A 26,099-nucleotide genomic window follows, 5' to 3' on the forward strand; every position below is an offset into this window, starting at 1 on the left:
CACTATCTACATACGTTAAATACAATGACGATCGCTCTAAATTGAACAACAATCGATCGACACCAGGAACTAGCGATTATTAGATATTGTTACTTAATGATTGAAATACTTTTAAAAAACATGTGCCAATATAAATCCTAAGAGATTGTTACTAATTTCTATTAAAGTTCATTATAATACTTACAAAACTGTGTATTTTATCGGTACTATGTTACCTCGTCAGTCCCCTGGCAGTCAAATTCTGAAATTTTTAAATATCTTACAATGTACTCAAAAAAGTGACTGGCCCGATTGGGAACAATATATTAATTAGATTAGCTGTCATATACACCCGAATTTATAGAAGTTTGATTTAAAAATTATCGTAAACAAAATATCCTTAAAAGTTACCGAACTTTTGTATAATCACCCATATGATAATATTGGTATTGTTCAATTATGTATGGAACAAAATATCGGCTAAATGGCCACAGCAACTTTCGTAACACACTTCATATAATCTCATTTAGCTCTTGAATTGTTACTGGCTTACCGAAGTATACCTTTACTTTAAAATAACTCCAAAGGCGTCTAATTACATGAACTTGGCCGCCAATTGATATCATTGACATCGCCATTACGTGAGATAACACGGCTTGTGGAGCAAAAGTGCCATTGTTTTGTCAGCTATGTGCCACAACTTGTTGAAACCACATTTTGTCCACATCCATATCTTATATTCCTTGTGGGTACATTGGTTTTTTGACCACTCTTGGATTAAAATTTGCCCAAATGCGGTACTTCAGCATGTTGCCATTTCTTGCCACCTTTCTAAGTCGACGGCTCTTCAGCCACACTATCGTCAACGGCAGCAATATTTGGTGCAGTACGAGCTGTACGAGTATCCACATGTCTTTTTAGATCTCCTACAGATTACGGTTTGCTCAAATGTTTCCCGATTGGACGCACATTTGGACGATTAAATTGACCGAAAAAAAAAATTAAATGAAAAAATATGACAGAAGCCCACGATATTTATAATGATTTGAACGCCCATTTTCATAATAATATCTTTAACACCTTAACTTTTTCATGGCTAAAATTGAATTAGTATGAAATTGGGAAATATCAAGTGAAATGCAGAAAAAAACTTGACGTCTAGGTGTAATTGCCATTCAACATGGGCCCTTAAAATTTAACCACCCTTTAGTTGAGTTTCCCAACAATAAAATTTAACAAGGTGTTCGCCCTTAACCTGACTAATTATATCTATTATTCCCTATGTCGGAAATTTCAATTTTTTGATTCCTTCAATTTGGAAAACAATTAAGATTTATTGAATTTGGTAAATCAAATCTATTTTATTTTATTTAAATCTGCCAAACCTGGTTTTTAATGCTATTTTGTCAAGAATTGATGTATTTTTGATTTAAAGACAAATTTTGACAGATGTACTAATACTAATTCTACTCTGCAACAAAAAAAAAATTAAATTTAAATGTAAAAATAAATAATAATTTTTCATTAAAAAATAAGTTTTTGTAATAAAATATATATTTATCAATGCAAAGAAACGATTTCTTTCTTAGACTATGGCCTAAGTAAAATATTGTGGATAACATCATAAGCAATAGATGGCGCTATCGATAGCAAACTGAAGTGATTTTTACTGACAATAACTTTTTAAAAAAGAACAAAAATAAATTGTAAAAAAACTACAATCAAGCGAAAAGAACTCAAGAAGTATCGTTAAAAACCAGAATGAGAACTAAAATTTGAAGTTCGTATCTGTTATTTGTTAAGTTTTTTTCTGATAGGTAGTGGTGCTGCAGTCGCTACGAAGTTGTCAAAAAAAAGTGTATGACTTACAATCTTGATTTTTTTAACGACGTTTTAGTAATGGCAACTATCAATCAGAGCAACGAAAGTATTAAAAGTTTCAACGTCTAAAAGTAGATTTACAGGCATCTGCGTAATTCAAAAAAGTTGAAGGATGCAGATACAAAGTGGGAGACACTATACACCATTGAATACTGTTTCTTAAACATCCTATAAAATACTATAACTTTGACAGAATGAAAAAGATATAAAATTTCCATCCATTTGCCCTGAAAAATATCTATAAAATTCCGAAACTTATAAGCAGAAAAACGGACAAAAATGGTAACAATGTGTAATAAAAGTTGGCAACTAAATCCGAAAAAAATTAAAAGAGGGAAGGAAACACTAAAGATTTTTTTCCATGAATTTTAGTATGAGATAGACTGAGATAGTTGGATGATTTTTAAATTTGTGAGATAAGATTGTGTAAACAGACAGAATTACTTGGCTCACACACACGGCAGAGCACATCCTTGGCTCCTTGGTTTTTGAGTTGCTGAAAATCTAAATGGATAGACGGCCGAAACGAGCCATCTCAGTTTCCCCACGCAGTCGATTTTGGATCGGCTTGCGTTCATTTGGATCTTTGGCTATGTCGTGTATGGTTAGCTTAACAAATTGTAAAAATTGTAACATAGTAACAAAATTCAAATATAAAGAAGAAATGTAAATAAACTGTGATAGCACTAATGACGAAGATGCTATAATAAAGATGATCATGTTTTTCTTCACTATAATCTTGACATCTGCATTTCTCGAATTTCCTATAATGCAAAAATGAATGTCTTTTTTCTATTGCACAAAACATTAATTTCAATATGTGTCATTGTGTCTTTTTGCAGAAATCAAATGCAGACACATGAAAATACCAACCCTTACAATGAAAACGTCAAAAATTACTTTCGATACATTCTTTTTTACAACTTTTATTGGCATAGATTGTACTGCGGATTTTGTTATTCATATGAATTTCTTCTTTACAAATCGTATGACTTTCATAAAAAATGCAGGTAACAAATACTGATAATAAGAAGTTGCTTAATGTAGAATTGAAGACAAACATATGCTATAATTGACATTTAAATTCGATTTTTTTGTTTGAAGATTTAGTCAAATTTTGTTGCATTAGCCATCAGTTTTAAATTCATCAAATATTCATCAAACCACTTGTTTTAGACTTATTTGAAAATTTAAACCCCTTCTGTTCCTTAAAAATATCTGGCTAGTTTATATTTGTAAGATTTCTGAGATTTTCTTGGACCGATTGACAGAGAAGCAGAATGAAATATAAAAACAATTCAATATTCATTATCTGTTGGCCATCAAATGAGTGTGCATTTCTTTTCATCGTTTTTGAAATATGCTGTATAAAAAAAGCACAATAAAAATTCTATTTTCAGATTTCTTACGACATAAGTAATATATTTGTATGTCGTATTTTGTTTAAATAAGCAAATCTCTGAAATCTTCGAAGAAACAAACTGGTCAAATACATTTCAAACTTGAATTTATTTAACGAATACCACTCTGCCATCTTTCGGAACTTATCAATCAACAAAAATTTCATTTTCTACGAACACATCCTTACGAAGACCTTTCGTCAAATCGAACACATGTATTTTGCTGTCAAAATTGTCTCTTCTGTTCTCATTCTCACTCACTTACAAACTTCAATTCATTTTGAGTCAGTTCATCTCTTTCATTCAACGGCGAACAGCATCGAGTTTTGAGTTTTCTTCTTTTCATTCGACTGTGAATCTGAATTTCCTCGTGAAAGAAAAAAGAACCGCTGTTACAATTTTCCATTAAATTTCGTGATAATTTAATTAAATTTTACACAAAAATCTAATAAAATGGTAAGTTTTTATATAAATAAATGAAATCCCATTGTAATTTAAGTGAAACTCATTTAAATTCAAAGAAATTAAAACATGTGAAGCAAAGACGAGTGAGTCAGTCCCAGAGCGACGAATGTGGGTGGGTTTGGTTTTGGTATTCTTTTTGATTTTTTCAAATAGAATTTCTTAACATTCATGAAAATTGTCAATTAAATGATATGGAAAGTATTAAGGTTTCAATTCATGTTTGCAAATTTATTGGAAACGCATTTTTTCCATTCAAACAAAATTGTTTGTGAACCTAACCTCGAAATTTTAGCAACTGCGTGTGGAACGTTCTCGTCGGTTTTTTTGTTTTAAGTTGTTCATTGTTGTCTCACAGAGAACCGACAGCCGAATACATCCCATGCTGTCATCGTCCTCTCGGAGGAGAATTTCTGACTCACTGCCGGTGATTTGTTTATTTGGTTGTTTCTCTACGACGAAACTTTACTACTTTGAGATTTGAAGACTGTCTTCGACCAGGTGCTCCCAATCATATCACCAGTTGCATGCAATTACTCTTGTTCGATACCAAATTCTGTTGCTTAGGGAACAATGAATAAGACTAATTCCTTTCCAACTTTCTTTCGTCTTTTACAGCAACCACAAATTGTTCTATTGAAAGAAGGTACCGACACCTCGCAGGGCAAGCCTCAATTGATTTCGAACATCAATGCCTGCCAGTCGATTGTCGATGCCGTCCGCACCACACTCGGACCCCGTGGCATGGACAAACTCATCGTCAACGGATCGGGCAAGGCCACAATCTCCAACGATGGAGCAACAATCATGAAATTATTGGATATCATTCATCCAGCAGCGAAAACTTTGGTTGACATCGCCAAGTCACAGGATGCTGAGGTGAGTTTCGAGCGCCAAAGCGCTTCCTATTTTATTTGTTGGCCATTTTAAAATGTTTTGTCAATTTTGTTAGGTTGGTGACGGCACCACCAGTGTTGTTCTACTCGCCGGCGAGTTTTTGAAACAAATCAAACCCTTCGTCGAAGAGGGTGTTCATCCGCGCATTATCATCAAGGCCATGCGAAAGGCCTTGACCCTGTGCATCGAAAAGATCAACAAAATGGCTGTACGCATTGAGAAGCAATCAAAGGAAGAGCAGCGTGCGTTGCTGCAGAAATGCGCCGCAACTGCCATGAGCTCCAAGCTCATCCATCAACAGAAGGACTTCTTCTCGAAGATGGTTGTAGACGCTGTGCTTGCGCTGGACGAACTTTTGCCACTCAACATGATCGGTGTGAAGAAAGTGACTGGCGGTTCGTTGGAGGAATCACAGATCATTGCGGGTGTGGCCTTCAAGAAGACCTTCTCGTATGCCGGTTTCGAGATGCAACCCAAATCCTACAAGGGCTGCAAAATCGCCTTGTTGAACATCGAATTGGAATTAAAGGCTGAACGCGACAATGCTGAGGTTCGTGTGGACAACGTCAAGGAATACCAAAAGGTCGTCGATGCCGAATGGCAAATTTTGTACAACAAATTGCAAAAGATCGCTGACTCGGGAGCGAATGTTGTGCTGTCCAAGTTGCCAATTGGAGATGTCGCCACTCAGTGGTTCGCCGATCGTGATATGTTCTGTGCGGGTCGCGTCACCGAGGAGGATCTCAAGCGTACGTTGAAGGCTTGTGGTGGTGCTGTTATGACAACGGCCAATGACATCAGTCCAAAGGTATTGGGTCTTTGTGATACATTCTTGGAGAAGCAGATCGGTGGAGAGAGATTCAACATTTTTGAGGGTTTGTTTTTTTTATTTATTTGTTGTATTTCGTTGAAATATTTTTATTCTTTTGCTTATTTTAATATGTTTGTCCTTATTGCAGGATGCATCAACGCCAAGACATGCACTCTCATCCTGCGTGGTGGTTCGGAACAGTTCCTTGAAGAGACAGAACGTTCTTTACATGATGCTATCATGATTGTTCGTAGGACAATTCAGAATGATTCTGTTGTTGCTGGTGAGTCATTTGTTAAATTTATTTTAAATAGATCAAATTTTATAAAGGGGTCCCTGTAAATTAGTCAAACGTTTTTTTTAGTGGTTTTCGAAACAACTCCTGCTTGGATTTCCAATTCATTTGAATTCCTTCTCTTATCCTTTCGATGAGTCAATTTTCCGATCGTAGATTTCTTCGGTATATTTTCACTTTACTTTAATTCCTCAGGACATGGAATTACCTTCAAATTCTTTTCATAGTCTAATGAAATAGCTTTTGCCTGTTATTACATTAAAATTATGTATCTTTAATGCGACAAAGGGCATAGGGCCTCTACTACGCCATCGTATACGGTTTCCGGAGATGTGTTTCAGTTCCCTCTAACTCTTGCCTAGTGACGCTAATTCTGCCCCCGAATGTCCTGCGCCATGTGCTTCTCGGTCGTTCAGCTCTTCTTTTTTCTTGTGTGTGCGGATTCCACTGCATTGCTTGGCCTGAAACGCAGTCGTTACCTGTTCGAAACTTATGTCCAATCCATTGCCACTTACCCCTTCGTATTATGGATTCTAGGTTCCTGACCTGTGCTTCTATGAAAAACGTCATTTGATATACGGTTTGAGGAGAAAGTCCTTAGGATGTTACGAAAACATCTATTCACGAAGGTTTGCAGCTTTCTTGTAATGGCTGAAGTAACCTTCCAAGTGCTGCACCCAAAAAGAAGCACAGATTCTAAATTTATGCTAAACAGTCGTAATATTGTTCTTAAGCTGATAGAGTTATTCAACCAAATTTTTGACAGCATACCAAACGCCGCGTTTGCTTTGCTGATGCGACAGATGACGTCTTGTTCGATTGGAGACGATACTTCCATGGTATTGAAAGCTCTCCACTTTTTCCACCGGTTGCGTATAAATATTTATTTGAGAGGATGGTCGGGTTCCGGGGCTGATCATTTTTGATTGCCGGAATCAATTTTTAGACCCACAACTTCTGCTTCTCTCTCCACACTTGTTGTCATTTTATGGAGATCCGCGATCCTATGAGAGAGTAAGCAAACATCGTCCGCATAATCCAAGTTCTTTGAACAGTATGTCAAAGTCCATTGGATTCCTCCGCTACCAGACAAAGATGGTTTTACACAGTTATCCTTTAAAAAAGGTAAAAAAGGGCGTATTTTTAACTGACAAATTGCTAAAAGATGTTTAATAAGCCAAGTTTCAGTTAAAAAATTGATAAAACGTTTAAAAAAACCTCAAAATACATATTAGAGAATAAAGGATTGAGCATTTATACTAGAACAATTTGTAGAAGACTTAACGAAGCAGGCTTATAAAATAATTTTTCACAACGTCGTTTCAACCAAATTTATTCAATAAGCCAGTTTGGTTTTGGAAAAAGATAACTTTAAGTATTCAAATTAAATTTGTCTTATATTTATAAGTTGAAAGAACAGCTTCTTGAAAAAAATGAGAAAAAAAAGAGTTCAACATGGGGAGGCATCGTAGTGTTTTGTGTGGCCTGGAATATAAAACATAGTTGAAATCAATGATACAATGAAGGCAGAAGACATTGACATAATCAATGAATGTCTTGAAGGTCGGTCTGGAAAGGCAAGGCAATGGACCTAAGCACGCGGATCTTACAACATCGAAAATCGTAAAATGACCTGCTATCTATTCTTTTTGCCTTACTTACTTACTTAAGGTGGCGCGAAAATCCTGTGTGAACTAGGGCCTCACGCAACAAACTTCTCCACCTAGCTGGGTCCTAAGCTAGATGTTTCCAGTTGCGCACTCTAAGTTGGGTGACCCAGCCATCTCAATCGTTTGAACTCTTATTTTTTTGGCTCAGTTTACAGCCCGTAGAGCTAGTCGTTACATCTGTAACGATCACGCTGTCATAGCGGAGTCTAGGTAGAAATAGACTCTAATTACCTTAAACTTACGTCTGTCGATGGTGGAGTTTTGACCGAGACTTCGATGTTGTAGTCCCTTTCTTTATGAGAGAATACCCCTCATAAACTGCTAAACCCATTTTTGCTGTCTCTGCCTCAATACTCATAAAAGCCTTATTAAAATCAAGCTGAATTTTTCTGATTATGTCAATATCATCAGCATGTGCCAGTAATTGGGCACAGTTTTCAAAAATAGTGCATCTAGTGTAGAAATGAGAGAGCTGCATTATTATTTCAAAGACGATGTTAAAGAAATCGCATGACAGCGCACCACAAAGATAGGCTCAGTAAAGTTGTTGCGAGTTCTCTATAGTCATCTTGCAAATACGAACGATTTTGTCAGGTATGCCAAAACTAGACATGGCTCTATACAGCTCGTCCTTTTAGATGCAGTCATATGCGGCCTTGAAATCGATGAAGAGATGTTGGGTGTCGATTTGATGTTCTTGGGTTTTTTTTCCAGGATCTGCCGTAATGTGAATATTTGTTCGACTTTGGACTTTCCCGGTCTAAAACCAAACTTATCAAGATCAGGTTGTTGACGATGAGCTTTAGACATTCACATATTACAGCGGAGAAGATTTTGTAAGCGATGTTAAGAAGACCCCTCTATAGTTGGTGCAGTTTAGAGCGTCTCATTTTTTCAGTATTGGGCAATACTGAGCTTCCATTCATCGGGCATGCTCTCTTCCGATTGCACATAGTTAAGTTGATGCATGCTCTTAACCAATTATCTCCAGCTGTTGTGAAAAGCTCGGCGTTCAAGTCATTTGCTCCACCGGATTTTTTAGACTTGAGTTTAGATATGGCAAAGACGGGATTGTTGGCTTTCGTCTTCTACATTGAATGGATCTCCTGCCTGACAGCGCAATTCCGGTTTTTCGTCGCCACTTGTGCAGAAGTGATCCTTTTATATTTTAGCACTGACTGCAGTTCTACTAAGGTGTTTATACTTTCGTTTTCGGTTTGAGGTTTATGTACATGTGAATTTCGTTCACCTGCTCATACAAAATTCGAACTTAATTTCTGTTTTTGAGCCTCTCAACGTTTTCAACCGCATGTCATAGGCGGCTTCTCTGATTGCGTCTTGGTAATGTTGCCACTGGTTCTCGATAACATGTGTTGGCGGCAGAGAACTTTGAAAGAAGTTACTAGTGACTTGGTCGGACAACGATTTGGCGATTACTTGCTATTGTAGCCTTTCGACGTTTTATCAGCACCTCCCTGTTTTGCTTTTAGTCTGGAAACTCGAATTAATGCCTTGGCTACACGAGCTAATGGTCCGAATCAATGTTCTTTTCTCGAAAAATTTGGCCATCCATGATGCTGGAAGCGTGTCTAGCATCGATCGCAATACGGTCAATCTGGTTGATGGTAGATTGATCTGGAGAACTCCAAGTTCCTTTGTGATTTTCAGTTGTTGGTCTTTTGTCTAGCTCAATTATTTCAGTTTCGCTTTCCAGAATGATGTTTTTTTTTTTAAATTTCAATTTTGTTTGTAAAAATTTAAAGATCAATAAATACATTTTTTTGTAAATTATTTTAGGCATAGTTTTTACATTACTTAACGAAAGTGAGAGCAAAAGTATGAAAGTTCCAACAGTACTGTATAAATTGTGATTTTCTAAGCGATGTTAAGTTTTGTAACCCTTTATTTCGGAGGTTGTCAATTAAATTTTGCACAAATAGATTTGGTCATGAATTCTCTAGGAACATATTAGAAAAGTACCCATTTAGCGAAACCACTGAACAAATGGTTAAATCCCGTTTATTTCTTTAACATCAAAAATGACAAATTTATACTTATCTTTTTTCAAAAAGCATTTTAAATTGACTTAAAATGTACATTATTCGAAGATAATCTTCTGATATATGACTGCTACAGCTGTCTCGTACGTAGTCTAATCTATAGGTCCAATTTTCCATAACATCTGTAACCGTATATCAGAAAATACGGCGAGAATGCTGTCCTTCAAGTTGCACACTCTGGTAAGAACTATCGAATATTCCTTAGAGCAAAAGTAATATACTATGGTGGCCTTCCTGGATATTGAGGTCGCTTTCACCAACGTTGAAACATCCGCTATCACTTCTGCTATGACGACCCTAAACGTCGAATAATCACTTTGTGAGTTGAATAATCTAATACTAAAAAGCAGGATCATCAACTCTAAGATGGGGGGATTTTTGTACGAAAGGTCTGACGGTAGAGGCACTCCGCAAGTGGTGAAACATAGTGTTTAACGAACTGCTAATATCCCTTGAGAGGGAAGGGTACAGATTAATTGCGTATGCCGATAATGTTGCTATCGCCGTCACAGGAGAATATCCTAATACACTGAGAGACCTCCTCCAAAACGCCTCAATATGCTTACTAGATGGGCTGATCACTGCGGACTTAGTATTAATCCTCAAATAACAGACATTGTCCTTTTTACTGGGAAATACAATATCCCAGTAATTGTACCTTCTTCAATAAAAGGGGTACCAATAATTTTTACCAATGAAGCCAAATATATTGGTCTGATATTGGACAAAAAATTAATTTGGAAACCTTATATTCAGGAAAGAGTTAAAAAAGCTACAGTAGCTCTTTTCCTTTGCAAGAAAGCTATAGGAAGCAAATGGGGTTTTCAACCTCGCATAACCTACTGGCTATACACATCGGTCATCCGACCAATACTTATGTACGGGGTGTCAGTATTATGGACTGCATTGGAGAAAGTCACATACTGCGACAAACTCAGCAGAGTCCAACGCACTGCATGTCTCTGCATAAGCGAGGCATTGAGAACCACACCCTCAGCAGCGTTAGACACTCTATTCCATTTGATACCCCTCGACATCTTCAGTAAACAAGTGGCAGCGAGAACAGCTATAAGACTCGACGCCATATCTCAATGGAGCAACAACAATTTGGGGCACTCCATCATTTTGAACCTCTTTGGTTCAACTACATTATTCCTAAACCCCTATTTGAAAAAAAAAACTTCCAGGTATTCATTCCATCCAGAGATGAATGAAAAGACAAAAAACTCCTGGATAACAAAAGTATTCATTTTTATACAGATGGATCCAAGACAAATGAGGGATTTGGTAGTGGTGGGTACTCAGAAAAGCTTAATCTAAGCATCTTATTCCGCCTCCCTAATCATTGTAGCGTCTTTCAAGCTGAAATTATAGAGATCAAAGAGGTTCTCTCCTGGCTAAGAGAAAACGCGATATCAACTTCTGATATCCGCATCTTCTCTTGATGGTGTCTCAATCAAATCTCAAACGGCCCTCGATTGTAGATCGTCTCTTATGGAGATGGGGCAACATGTTAACATTCACCTCTGTTTGGTGCTAGGCCACAGAGACATCACAGGAAATTGTAGAGCCGATGAACTCGCTAAAAATGAACCATCATACCTATTTTACCTCAAAGTAGAAGATAGGTATACAAATAGCTGCATTACCAACATGCGCAGCCACAAAACTAATAGGGCCTTCACTGGACCTAAAGCGCTCTAAAGACTTGTCATCTCAAAGCAGACTTCATATTAGCTCCCTAATAGGTGTACTTACGGGACACTGTCTTATAGGCATACACGCAATACGACTTGGTGTAGCCTCTGCAGGACCTATATGGACGAGGAAGAAGAGGAAACAATTTTTCACCTTCTCTGCACTTGCCCTGCTCTTTCACTAACACGCAAACTTCATCTGGGAGACTACTCTTTTGATAATCCTAGTGAACTATCTAACAAGGATATCAAATACCTTCTTCGCTTTATAAAAAGCTCAAAATGGTTCGACTAATAAGAAGTAAGTAGATTCATGTGGTATCACAATTTGCCTTTTCTTTTGGCCTTAGTGTGTGGATTCTGAATCCGCAGCAACTTTAACCTAACCTAACCTAACGGTGTCTCAACATACGTACTTGGGGATTATCCTCACTCTAAATATGGTAGTTTTGCTATTTGAAGGTCCATTCAACCAAAACTTGCTATGTGATCCTGTGTCTTGAATTATTGAAATCCAAACCAAACTAAAAATAAATCACTTGATAGCTGACAAATTAGCCGTCAGTGTTGCCAACTTACAGTTATTTACCTGTAAAAAACACTCATTAGAGAAAACCACCAAGAGTGAATATGAAGGAAATTACTTCTCTTGACCTATTCCAATGCAATAACTATTATAAGTTTTATTCGCTCATAAAAAATAGTTAATATTATTACCAATAATATGTATATTACTCGTATGTTTTAACCTACAGGCGTACATAAGTGCTATACGAACGTACATATACTTATATAATACAAATCAATTTTGACATGTGTGATATTTTCTCAAGTTAAATTCACCACATGAACAAATAAAATTAATATTCTTGTCGTCAAGATAATTTTATTTTATTGATGTACAAATAGTTATAGTTATTAATTGTTCATGTTTTGTTTGTTATTGCTTTCGTATTTCGAGTTTAATAATTAATTTAATCAATAATGTTCAAAATTCACCTTAAACTTGTTTCTTTATATAATTTACAAATAATATAACTGTAAGAAGATAAACTGGCTAAAAAGTTCAATTAAATCTATTAATAGGTTTTGTTTTAAAATTCTTTTACATTAATTTATAGAAAATAGATAAATACCAGTGAATCAATTAAATGTGGCTTGCATAGATAACTGGGAAAGTCCAGAGGCGGTGTTCGAATTTTAAATCTATTATTAGAAATAGAAATTCTTATACTTATTGATATGGTATCTTTTAGACAATTATGTTTATGATCATTTACCGTCTAATACGTTAATTACTTTAAAGTTAAAGCTGTAATGTAACATTCTGTAGTACCCTGCCTATACCATCTAAAGTTTTTTTTTCATGGGTACTGCCTCTTGCCATGAATTGATAAATTCTCGAAGAGTAATTCTTGTCATGAAAAGTGCTTAGCCGTTCGGATTCGGCTTAAAACTGTAGGTCCCTCCAACCCTACAGTACTCGCACACAGTCAACGGACTGTTGCGCGGAACTTGCATCGAGGAGACTGAACAACTATCAGTCCTAGGTAGGAGCATTACAAACCACTTGTTGTGGAGTGATCATATATTTGACATCGATAAGAGATCGTTCTCTCACCGAGACATTTGCTTCTCTTGAACACCAACGCAAGGCATCATGCCTGTCATTGTTTTATCGATATTTTTATAATCAATGCTCTAGCGAAATAGCCAATTGCATTCCTCCCCTTAAATAATTCAACCGTAATACCCTTTCTGTTAGAAATGCCCATTACTTAACCCTTGAGCCCAATTTCAGACGTACTGTTACAGAATGGAATGCTTTACCAGGCTCAATATTTCCCAATCATTACAATGTGGAGACATTCAAAACCAATGTGCATCGGTTTCTCCTTTCTAATCCTATCCTCCTTTCCTAATTGCTCGCACTGTGTTTAATCATTATAAGGGTATTCATAACCCCTTTAGTGCGCGCACAATATAAACAAAAGAATGGCTCTACACAACTCGTCCCTGTAGATCCTGTCATATGCGCCCTTGAAATTGATGAAAAGATGGTGGGTGTCGATTTGGTGTTCTTTGGTTTTTTTCCAGCATCTGCCGTATTTCATGCGTCTATGTTGAATGGATCATCCTGCCTAACAGCGGAATTCAGTTCGTCGTCGCCGTTATACAATCTGCAGAAGTGGTCCTTCCATATCCTCATGATTGACTGCGGTTATGACTATGATGTTTCCATTTTCGTCTTTGCGGCCTTTGGTTGAATTCCGTTTCACTTTGGAACTTCATTCCTGGTTTTGAACCTCTCAACATCTTCTACCGCACGCTTCTCATGCTCTCTCTTTTTCCTTCTGAGAAGTCAGTGTTCCTCTCGCCTCTTCTGCTCATAGAGCTGATGAGCAGCTCTCGTCCTTTTACGCAGCGCCGCTTTGCGTGCCTGTTGTTTGCAGTCATTTGCCTGCCGACAATCCTCATCAAACCAGGGGTTCCTTGTTGATGGCTGCTTGAAGCCCAGCACGTCAAAGGTGGCTTCTCAGATTGTATCTTGGCAATGTTGCGGCTGGTTTTCGATACATTGTGTTGGCGGCAGAGAACTTCGAGAGAGGTGATTTGTAACTCGATCGGAAAAGGATTTGGCGATCTCTTGCGTCTGAAAACCCAAAGTGCTATCTGGTCTACAACGAGGTATTGGTCCGAGTCGATGTTACCAACTCGGAAAGTTCAAACATCTATGATGCTGGAAGCGTGTCTGGCGTCGATCGCAATATGGTCAATCTGGTTGACGGTAGATTGATCTGAAGAACTCCAAGTTACTTTGTGGATGTTGAGGTGTGGAAAACGCGTACTGGCTACCATGACGTTTTATCCCGCAGTAAAATCTATTAGCTTGAATCCGTTGTCGAAAGCGCTGGCATTAAAATCGCCCAATAAAATTTTAATATCATAGCTAGGATACTACTTATATTTTTTGTCTAAAAGCTCGAAGAACATATCTTTGGTGTTGTCATCCTTTTCTTCTGTGGAGGCGAACACGCATATCGGGCTAATGTTGCTGAATTTAGCTTTGATGCGGATGGTCATGAGGCGCTCGTTGATGCACCTATAGCTCAAGACTTGTTGCCTAAGTCTGGCACAATTTTTCATCCTCTTTTTGCCCGCCCCATCCAATCGTATTTGCTGGATTGCGGTGATGTCTGCTTTATAGCAGTCTAGGACCTCCGCTAATTCTTCGGCTGCACGTAAACTGTTAAGGAACCTAACATTCCACGTACATATCAGAAGTTCGTCGTCCTTAATTCGTTTGCGTAGGTTGTCAACAGTAAATCCGTCTGTATCCGAGGCTTGTTGGTTCTTCGCAACTAGGAGATTTGTACGTGTTCAGGAAGTCACCCCGACGACGGCACAACCCCCAACCTGAGGGCTAGATCCTTAGAATAACTCCAAGGACGGGAAGCCGGATAAAACCGCTCCTTATAGGCCTGGGCTCCGAATAAGTCGTAGAAGCCCTATAAGGTGTTCAATAAGTAGTTCAGCCTTACTGGAACTGTAGACTCCACCGTTGATTGCATCTCGGAAATTCCTCCGTTGTCGTCTGGTTAAGGAGAGGTGCCTTAATGAAAACAGCTCCCCCCCACTCACGTTTGTTGCTCCCAACAACTTTTTACTATGGTTAGAACCCAATCTCCAGTTGAGATACTAGGCAGCCGATGTTCAACACGGGGAGGTGAGAGCAGGAGTTGATAGACAGAGGTGGGTTTTGAGAAAAACTTGTGGACGCTTGTGACCTCTTGAATGCACATGTTTATTTTTTAATTAATAAATCGATTTTTTGATAACATTTTTTTTAGGAGATATGTATGCTTTCATGTCATTTGTTAGTGTTGTAATCAGCTTAATTATTTATAATCTTCGCAATCAATACAACTTTAAATTCCAGTACAAAGTCAAGGCAATCTTGGCAAGCTAGCGAAAACATGCACACGTAGATATATGTAGATATAAACCTACCTTAATGACGACCGCAGCAGCAATCAACGACGACGACGATGACAACGTTTGTCACCTCGTTTCAAGTCACCTACAGTGTCAGACTTGCCTTAAAAACTGTTGTTGTTTTTGTTTTACACGCGAGAAATAATTATTCTTTCGTCTGGAACATTCAGCAATATGCATAATATTGTGAGTCGGCGGTTTTACAAAAAGAAAAAGCTTTTAACAAAATTGCACTTAATTAGAAACAACACAAAACAACAAAAAAAAAAGAAAAACTCATTCGAAAATCAATGACGCAGATTTACGATGCGGAAACCATCAAACTTGAAAAAAAAGAGTGCCTTATGGCTTTGACTATACGAAACAGCAATAATGATGTTAGATGTTGTTGATGTTGATGAGTCATTACATTTCTATACGCGATCTAATTCCCCGACGAACGTTTGATCAGCCAAATGGAAATATCAAGGCTCTTTTTAGCGCGTTCGTTGGCTTCTCTGTTATTTTTACCTACATAGTTTAGTTGTTATTGTATATTTAAGCTATTCAAATAAATTTTCATACTTAAACTCAAACTCAAACTCAAAGGCGATTTGCAAATCTGAATTCTGAAGGTCTGCAACTTAATTCCACACATCTCGTGGCTGGCTGGCTTAAGTTTCTACTATTCAATTGTGCTGGATAGATGGATCGTTAGAAGCTTGTTTAGTTTTTGAGTATGAACATTAAGTTAAAAAAACAAGTAAAACAAAACTTTAACTAACTTTAACGTGCGTGCTAATGAACGCAAAGTGCCATGAACTCAATGGTTAGTTTATGTTTAGCTTGTTGTTCTTTGTGATGATAAAAAACTCGGCATACATTATACAAAATTTTATTGCAATTGAGGTTTTCTAACTTAACTACATTAAGCACAAACAATTAATTTGTGATTTTATTTTTGTTTAGTTTTATTTTTTGTTTAACACGCAACACTGCTTTTCCAGTGAAAAACAAAAATGATACGTTACTCAATGACGACTAAGGTGGTGTATAAAGTTATCAATTTTTGTTGTATTTTTGCTTATTTCGAGAGCAACAATTTAGAAGGTCGAAGAACTCTTGATTTATAGGATTTGAGGTGTGTGTTCATTTCATTGTTGTTTTTTTTTTTTCTTCAAAACACACAAAAACCTAAAGAAAAATCTTTTTTGAATTGAAGATTAAACTAAGACTTTAATAATTCCTGAGCTGAGAATGACATTTGATTTGCTTAAGTGCATCAAAATAAGTCCAATAACTTTTTGTAGTCATTATCTGTCAGAATTCCAATATAAAACCACGCCACGAAAAAAATATTGTATTATATTTGCTTTTTTTTAATTTTTTTTAATTTGTTTTATCAGATCATATTTCACATTACATTAATTTAGACGTTTTTAAGTGCAATTTAAAATTATAGCCTTTTAAATGTTATCTTGTAATTTCTTATAAATGTAATGCAATATCTAAAATGTTGTGTAAATAAAACTACATGTATTTTTCATTTAATCAAGATCGGGGAACATACCCTCTCAAGGGTAGGTATATGACACCACTTGATAACCACACTAATGGAAATTGATGTTTATCTATAGTTTTTGTAATAATTACAGTTTGATAACTGTGGGAATTGATACATGCTTTTTTTAAGTTTATTGTTTTATTTTGTATATAATAAAGTGTAATATTGATTTCTGTTTTGTTTACTATGTAACTAAATTGATCCATGGCCCATGACTCGTTTAATGGACAAATATTGAGGTTAAGATCTTTCTTTCTTAATTCTTTCTTTTGACGGATTCAATAAACATCGTCTTTACTTTAAATTCATACGAAAGTCTGTCAATAGAATATCCTTAAAATTAACATAAAAAAGGATGTATACTGTTGCCCAGATCAACTATCAACAAATTGGAAGTTGATGGAATTTATCGATTGTTGATGAAAGAACAAAGTGATTTGAAACACAAAATACAAATATTTTAAATAATGGTAGCCTGATAAGTAAACATTAACAATTTTGGTATGATTTGAAACACAAAAATAATAACAATTTAAATATGATTTGAAACATAAAAAAGATCAATTTTTAAGTGATTTGAAACAACTGGCCGAATGATTAGACTTTACGTTGGGAAACTATTTCGGAAATGTAGGGCGTGCTTACAGAAATTATATAGGGTGGACCACCCTAGCAAACCTGAAGTCTGTTTACAGTGAGTCTGTTACAGTGAGATGGCTTTAATTTAAATGCAATCGACGAATTTACTGTAATATCGGGCATATCACAATAAAATGATGTATATCTTCTATTTCTCTTCTGTTATATAAATTACAAATTTGTGGAAGATCAGCTCAATGAGGCACATAGTTAAGATTTAAAATTCCAACTCGTGCCCTTAAAGATATAACTTATAGCATGGTCGATAATTCATTAGTTTTAGTTTAGTTTTATTGACTTATAAAAATAATAATACGTTCAAACATTCTTTGCTTATTTTAACAAAAAGTCTATTGGTTTGTCATAATAGCCGTCTACCAGACTGACATACTTTAAATTCTTTTTTAAATTTTGATTATTATTTAACATAGATATATACATATTTTTCTTTCTTGTTCCAAAAATTTTCGTTTACAATGCAATTTCGATATTTTAATGCTTTTCTAGTGAAATTAAAAAGTACTTCCCAGCCACATGATACATTTAAAATTTTTAGCACTTCCTCTTATTCCAATGACTTAACTCCAAAATACTGCACTCGAAATTCCTTTAAAACGGGACAGACTGCCATAAAATGAAACACATCTTCCCTTTCATAACGGTTGCATAAGGTACATATAATTGGTAACTCTGGTCGGTGTGGTATGATATTGTTGTTCAATAATTCACCCCTTAATCGAAAGATTGTACTTATTAATTCTGTAGAATGGTAAGCTAAAAAGTATGTTCTTTCAATTAAATAGTAGTCCAATTTGCTATAGTACAACCTGTACTGCGATTTCTGCGCTTCTTCCATGAATTTATGGTACATTCTTTAGCAATTCATCAAATTTTGGTTTTAGTGATTCCACTTGCTCTTCAACTGTAAATACCACTAACACTCTTGGACACATCCTCCTTCAATCGGCAATAAGTGCATAAGTACTATTTCTGGTGTTCTCTGCTCATCATTTCTAATACTCGTATTATGTAGTTGAAATGAAGCTTAAGAGTATCCAAAAACATAGGCGGAATACCAGTCTCCAAATGAATCATATAGTTTGGGGAACAAGCAGGTATTCTAAAAAATCTTTAATAAAGTAACGTAGAAACTTCTCCACTGTTTCAAACGGTCGGTAACCCCATGCTTGTGCTTCATATAGAAGAATGGTTGTTGCAGTATCATGAAGTATCACTTGCTTTGATGTATGTGAAATACTCTTCTTATTTATGCAGCTGCCCCAAACAGAGCAGTTAGCACGCTTTGCTTCTGCTAGTTTGCCTTGAAGATATTTTTTCATATTGGAATTCGATGAAATCAACACTCTTATATATTTATACTCCTTTACGATTTCTATTTCCTGTCCGTTAAACGCCCACTTCTTTAGCGGTGAATATCTTCCTCCGCCACTTCTTAAGATCATCATGTTAGATTTAGCCAGGTTGACAGATAGATTCCAACTCAATAACTTCCTAATCTGTTGATCATAAACTGCATGCCTTCAACTGTCTCTGAGAAGAAAACGATGTCATCTGTAAATAATAACCCTGGAATTTTCGTCTGACGGAGCTCAATTCAACCTTAAACAGCATCTGTTTTTTTTATTTTTTTTTTTTAAATTCATTTTTATTTATTCCATCTTAAACCTATCTTAAAGCTAGACAAAAATTCATAAAACTAGCCTAATTATCCATAACTTACAACTAACTTAATGGTCCCATACGGACACTCTAAGCTAAACTATAACACTAATTACTAATGCCTTTCGGCCTTAAGATCTATTTTACTTCAATTTAAATTTTATTTGTTTTGTTTTTATTAGAAAATTTTGAAAAAACTAATATAAATAACCTTTTTTATTTATTTTTACTTACAAACTACTTAAAATAAGGTCCTTAAATAAAACTTAAAACTAACTTAAACTACCTATTCTACCTATAAACTTATTAAAACTAGAACAACCACAGCAGCAAATCTAACTATCTAACATTTTGTTTTTCATATTTTGTTGTCTATTTTTTTTAATTTTTTTTTTTTTAATCCATGTTTTTTTTTTTTTTAATGTTCTTTTTTTTAATTTTTTTTTTTTTTTGTAATTTTTGTATTTTTTTTTCTATTTCTTTTCGTGCCACCATGCCTATTCTACTTAAAACTAAACCCTAATACTATTAAACAAGTATGTAAGCCGGCCAAGGCTTAAAACCCCATCCCGACTACCCAATATCAAGTGCCGATTGAAGCCACCAAAACTGGTTCACCTGCTTCACCCTATCAGTTCGGTCCCGTTCGGACACAGCCCTACTAAACCGAAGGAGCTCTGCTCCGCCTTGTGCCATGACGTCCCGATTGTACAGGAGTCGCCTATCCACGGTTCTTCGTCTGACGTGGTAGATTAACGGAACTGCCAATCTATCCTGTATCAGACCGCATTTGTCTAAAAAGAGGAATGCCTCTGGTGGAATGAACCCGCTCAAGCGTGCACTTTCAAAATACTCTTCGTTCGGATAGAACGCCCCGAAAATTAAATTGTTGGTCGAAGACACAGCTCTTGCAATGTGACCTCGAACGAGTTTTATCACGAAATTGTCAATTCTGTTGATTCGAGCCCCGTTGTACAGGACCTCGTTGGAATAATAATGCACATAAGAAGATTCGGCTGTTCGATATAAGCCGGTACAGCGTCGTAAACACTGCCGCTCGAACACCCGAAACTTCTCCATCTGGGAAGGGGCAACGTTGAACCACACAGGACAACCATAAACGATCATTGGCCGTATGAGGGCCATGTAGCAAATTACCTTCACTCTGGGGTCAAGCCGACTGCTAAAAAACAGTCGTTTCGTCAGAGCGAAGGCTCCTCTGGCCCTGGTCAGAGCAGCATTTATATGTCTGTCGAAATATAAATACTGATCTAACCAGATACCGAGGTACTTCACTACACTTTTGCTCGCCAATGGCTGCCCGTGAAGATCAACGATGACCATCTTGCGCCAATTCTTACACGTATCCCTCGTGGCCCTAGCCAACGGAGTCCGGAACAGAATTGTCTCTGACTTCTGGACATTTATTTTCAGTTTCCAGTCGTCGCAATATCGCTGAATCTTGTCGAAATCACGCTGCAAGAGAATTCTAATAACCTCAACCTTTCGGGCCGTTCTGTACGCAATTAGATCGTCGGCGTACGCAATTGCCTTTGTAAGACTACCTATCAGATCGCTGGTGTAAATGCTGAAGAGAATCGGCGAATTCACCGCTCCCTGTTGAAGACCATTTTTAATTGAGAATGTTGTGGTAGAAGTTACATTGCCACTTTTGACAACAAACTTTCTACCGTTAAGCATATCATAAAGTATATACAACAATGGCTTGCTTATGCCAAGCCTGCTCAGTTTTAGGTAAAGACCCTCTAACCATACGGTGTCAAAGGCCTTTTCCAAATCAACCAGGACAGCACCTGTGCATTGTTGTTTTGATTTATTCCATTGGATATCAGAAACGAGTTTAGACGCAGCATGAATTGTGTCATGACCCGCCTTGAACCCGAACTGATTATCCGGAATTATTTTGTTGTCCGCAGCCCACTTAGTCAGAGCCCTATTAATGATTTTTTCGAAAACTTTGCTGATGCTCGGAAGAAGACTTATCGACCGAAGATTTGACGGGTTGGAGTTGTCCTTTCCCTTTTTCGGGAGGGGATGAACCACAGCGGTCTTCCAATGCACTGGATAATATGCATTATTCAGTGCATTATTGAAGAGCGTGGTGTAAATGTCAATTGCTTCCATCGGTAAATGTCTTAGTACAACGTTGGATATACCATCGACACCTGCTGACTTTTTGTTTTTTATTGAATTGAAGATGAGCTGAAGCTCAACCTTCGTCACTAACAAGGGACTTGGTCCCGTTTGCTCGGCGATTATGGCATTTGCCAAGGAATCGTCATTGAACCGCATGAAACCGCGGTTCTCAGATCGCCATTGTGTCATATTATTTCGAAGGTAAAAGTGATTAAGTAGGGCTCTGTTTTCCAGGTCGTGGTTGGGGCGAATGCTAACATTCACCTTGTACACTTGCTGAAAAGCAGCTCCCACCGCCTCCACTTTTTCCTTCGGATCTTCAATTATATAAAAGTCATCGTCAAAGATGGCTTCTTCTGGATCTATTTGCGCTGTCATGAGTACGTCTCTGTTTTCTTCGGTTCTTTGGAGTTTCAGACTCGGAAGGTCATTGTCGTTCTTTTTTCTGAATATCTTGTTGATTTTAGGGAACATACTAGGGTCGCTCGAATTAACTGACCGGATCTTGCGGTCCCAGTACTTGTTAATTGATAGCCTGTAGTTCTCCTTAATCAACAGATTGACATTTTTTATTGACGACTTCAGTGTCCTAACCTCCAAGTCGTGTGGGTCTGTAAGTCGTCTGTACAAGTTTTTGAGTCTTGTCAGTAAGCCACTCTTGTGCTTTCGCAGTGCGTCAATTGTCGCGTTTCTGTAAGCGTCCATTTGGTCCCGTGCTCTGTACTTTGGGATTGTCCGTTCCATCGTTCGTTTTATTGTTTCGTCCATCTGTTGTAAATGTTGGTCAATTTCTGTATTTGTCAGGTTTCTGTTGTTTGGTGGGGCTATGTCACTCGAACGAAGTTCTCTCGCTAGGGCATTGGTGAAACGAGGCCACCGCATCTTACTGTAATTGTAAGAATGCGTTGGAACGTATTCCTCCAACTCCACGCGTTCGTTCGGAATCTGCATTACAGCAGCCAGTCCGCAGTGATCACTGTCGTACTCGACTGTCTGTAAGCAGTTTCGCGGGTGATTACCCACTTTGTCTGTAACTGTCAGTCTGGTGTCGTAAAGCAAAAGGTCCAGAAAGGAGCCGCTTCTTGGATACGATGGCCTTTCAGTAGCCAGCAGGTCGACGCCATACTCAACGCTGTAAAGATTCATCAAATTAAAAAGATGATTACCTCTGGGATTTCTATGTTGATTTCCCCAATCTTCATGTTTTGCGTTCAAATCACCGGCCAAGATGAAATAGTTTTCTTCCAAGCTCAGTTTAAGTTCCCTAAAAACAATCTCGAGTTCTGAAGCAAAGTAAGTAACCTGCGGAGCTCCAGCCGCATAAGCCGCAATCATATACATCCGCTTCCCTTGAGAGAGAGAGATGCATACAACGCAAACTTCTAGCGTCTTGAGCTTTCGCAATTCATTGTTGTATATGACTTTATAATTAATGCCTTTTCGTATAAAGAGAGCGACACCGCCCCCTTGAGTGGAATCGGGCCGGTCTCTTCTTACGATATTGTAATTTTTATGAGTCAATTTGTGTTTGTGGTTTAGCTTAGTTTCGCTAGCCATAAACACATCGGGACTGTAGTCTTTCAACAATTGGAACATATTGGCTCTTCGTTCAATCCTTATCAGTGAATTTACATTCACAGCTAGGACTTTAAGGCGCGTCTCCGGCAGCGCGCCCATTATGGTCTAAATTGCGCCAGGCCAGGCAACAAAGAGTAGAGATGATCTACCCTTTTGCCTTGCTCCTTTATCTGACTTTGCAGCCCTGTTAGTTGACCTTGAATGCTCAACAACAAGGCTACAATGTCAGGCTGCACCTCTGGTGCCTTAGGCACAGGGGCCTTGGGGGCAACCGTTGGTGGAGCCTGTCTCGTATTCCCATTCCCTGACACCATTTGGGCGTAAGAGAATTTGGGATCCACGAATTTTTGTGTTGGAGCCTGTCGAACTGTTCGACTTTTTTCGGCTTTTTGACTGGCCTGTTTTTGCTTCATTTCCTGGACCTTAGGGCAACCCCTATAGTTAGCCGGGTGCCCTTGGTTTCCACAAAGGACACACTTGAGCAGGGTCAAATCCTCAACCCGCTCATTCCCCAGCTTGCACTCTCCTTCTTTGTGGGTTTCTCCGCACCTCAAACAACGCAACTGCATATTGCAGTTGGCATTGGCATGGCCAAACCTCTGGCAAACAGCATCTGTGATATCATTTATGTATAAGATATACAGTAGTGTGCTAAGAACACATCCTTGCTTTACACCTAATGTTGTTTCGAAAGCTTCGGAAAGACATTTTCCATCCCAGATACGAGCAGTATTATTATGGTACAAAGATTTCAATACATTTATCATTTTTGATGATATCCCTAGCATATAATATAATTTATAAAAGATTGCTTCTCGTGGTATGGAGTCAAAGGCTGCTTGAAAGTCGACAAAGAAAGCATAAGTTTTTTTATTCCTATTTTTGTATATCTCTGCTAAGCTTAACAACGAAAATATTTGGTCAACAGTCGAATAGCCTCTCCTGAAGCTAGCTTGGAACTCATGCAAAATATGATTCTTTTCCAACCAAAGAGTAAGCCATAGAGAACGGATGAGAATATTTTGGCGGTTGTGTTCAAAAACGATGTATGTACCTCTATAATTAGCTGGATCTTCGAAGTCTCCGTTTTTATGAAGCGGATATATATTTGTTTTAAGGAAGTTATCAGGTAATTCAGCTTTCTCAAAGATTCTCTTGAAAGTCGACAAAGAAGATTTTCTTGAATGTTATTATGAATAGGTTTTTGTACTCCGGTGTACAGTTTTTAAAAAACTCAAACGATATTCCGTCATCACCTGGTGCTTTATTAACTGCTTTACAAAACTCTGTTGGCGATCTGGCTTCGTTAATAAAATCTATGTTTTTTAGATCATATGCTTTTTCCTTTGCGATAGGTTTTTAAAATTTTTATTTGCTGGTACATAGTTTTCTTGTATAAATTCATTATTGAAGTAGTAAGTTCCTATAGGTGTTCCTGGAGGAAGTTGACGATGCTTTAGAGAGATGCTGATTGTAATTTCTTTCATCTTCAGCAGTAACATTTGCAAACATAGAGGTCCATTCATCAACATTTAACTCCAATAAAGTTAAGTTAGCTTCATGTGAGATAGCTAGCTGACTCCATTCTTTAAAAGGGGTGTCATTAGATTGCAGTAGTCTCAGCAAGATGGTTTTATGAAAACTTCTTTCATCGCTCTTCATCACTCCTATTAAATAATCCGAGGTTTTGAGTGTATATTGGCGTTACCCTAGACTCCACGTAAATAGCATAATTTGGTGTTGAATTTGGTAGTGTAAACAAGCGTTTGAAAAAATGTATTTGAATTGCTTCAAACTCCTCGAGAGCCAAGTATCCAAAAACTTGAGCACCGTAGCACATACAAGTGTTAACAGTTGCTGAAAAGATCCGATATTTTGACACAAGATCGATTTTTGGATTGACAAAAAACTATGTCCATAATTAACTCAACGCAATTTTAGCCTCTTTGCTTTGACATGCTTAGAAAAATTTAAATTATTGAGTGACCAATTCTCTTCCGGCAGCTATCAATTTTGGCGCGCTTCAAAAATCATTATTTTCGTTTTGTTTGTGTTAACATTCAAGCCCCACCTCTCGCAGAGCTGCAGAGTGAAAGGATTTTCAGCTAGTACAACTAAATCGTCCGCGTATAGCAAAACTTTCACTTGGATATCGGTAAAGAGTATTCCTCATGGCCGTTCATCACAGATAAGCAAAGCAAACATTATTGGGCCCAAAATGCAGCCTTGTGGAACACCCGCTGTTGTTTCAAACCAATCCGAAAACTCTAATCCATCACATAAACAGGCGCTTGATGAATCCAAACATTTAAAACACATCATCAGGAATTTTCGGGAGATCCCCAGTAATGAGAGCTAGGACATCAAAGCCTGTCTCTTGACCTTATCAAATGCTGCTTTGAAATCTACAAAATAAACATTCAATTTCTTTTCAATAGACTTCCTGGCCATACTGGTAAGTGCAAAAATGTGATCCATCGTTGAAACGCCCGACCGAAAACCAGCCAGAAACGATTAGTGTTCTCAATCCACTTAGAGTTAAAAATAGAAATTCCTCTGTAGTTTATCGCAAGATTTGAATTTCCTTTCTTGAAAATCACAAAAATAACTGTTTTAAACGGTGATTTTTTAAGAGCTTGAGAACTTTTTTTTTGAAAAAAAAACGCATAAAATTTGCAAAATCTCATCGATTCTTTATTTGAAACGTTAGATTGGTCCATGACATTTACTTTTTGAAGATAATTTCATTTAAATGTTGACCGCGGCTGCGTCTTAGGTGGTCCATTCGGAAAGTTCAATTTTGGGTAACTTTTTCGAGCATTTCGGCCGGAATAGCCCGAATTTCTTCGGAAATGTTGCCTTCCAAAGCTGGAATAGTTTCTGGCTTATTTGTGTAGACTTTAGACTTGACGTAGCCCCACAAAAAATAGTCTAAAGGCGTCAAATCGCATGATCTTGGTGGCCAACTTACCGGTCCATTCCTTGAGATGAATTGTTCTCCGAAGTTTTCCCTCAAAATGGCCATAGAATCGCGAGCTGTGTGGCATGTAGCGCCATCTTGTTGAAACCACATGTCAACCAAGTTCAGTTCATTTTTGGCAACAAAAAGTTTGTTAGCATTGAACGATAGCGATCGCCATTCACCGTAACGTTGCGTCCAACAGCATCTTTGAAAAAATACGGTCCAATGATTCCACCAGCGTACAAACCACACCAAACAGTGCATTTTTCGGGATGCATGGGCAGTTCTTGAACGGCTTCTGGTTGCTCTTCACTCCAAATGCGGCAATTTTGCTTATTTACGTAGCCATTCAACCATAAATGAGCCTCATCGCTGAACAAAATTTGTCGATA

General features: G+C 37.4%; 1 protein-coding gene across 1 annotated transcript in view; it reads left to right on the top strand.

Annotated features, from left to right (window-relative positions):
• The first annotated feature begins 3,540 nt into the window (after positions 1 to 3,540).
• LOC129953949 (T-complex protein 1 subunit eta) overlaps positions 3,541 to 26,099 on the top strand; it is a 149,996-nt gene continuing 127,437 nt past the window's right edge. The window contains exons 1-4 of the mRNA XM_056067510.1: positions 3,541 to 3,716; positions 4,341 to 4,601; positions 4,675 to 5,494; positions 5,579 to 5,713. Of these exons, the coding sequence (XP_055923485.1) occupies positions 3,714 to 3,716; positions 4,341 to 4,601; positions 4,675 to 5,494; positions 5,579 to 5,713 (1,219 nt within the window). The 5' untranslated portion in view covers positions 3,541 to 3,713. The remainder of the gene's footprint in view (positions 3,717 to 4,340; positions 4,602 to 4,674; positions 5,495 to 5,578; positions 5,714 to 26,099) is intronic.

The sequence above is a fragment of the Eupeodes corollae genome, chromosome 1, assembly GCF_945859685.1.
Source record: "Eupeodes corollae chromosome 1, idEupCoro1.1, whole genome shotgun sequence".
Taxonomy (NCBI): Eukaryota; Metazoa; Arthropoda; class Insecta; order Diptera; family Syrphidae; genus Eupeodes; species Eupeodes corollae.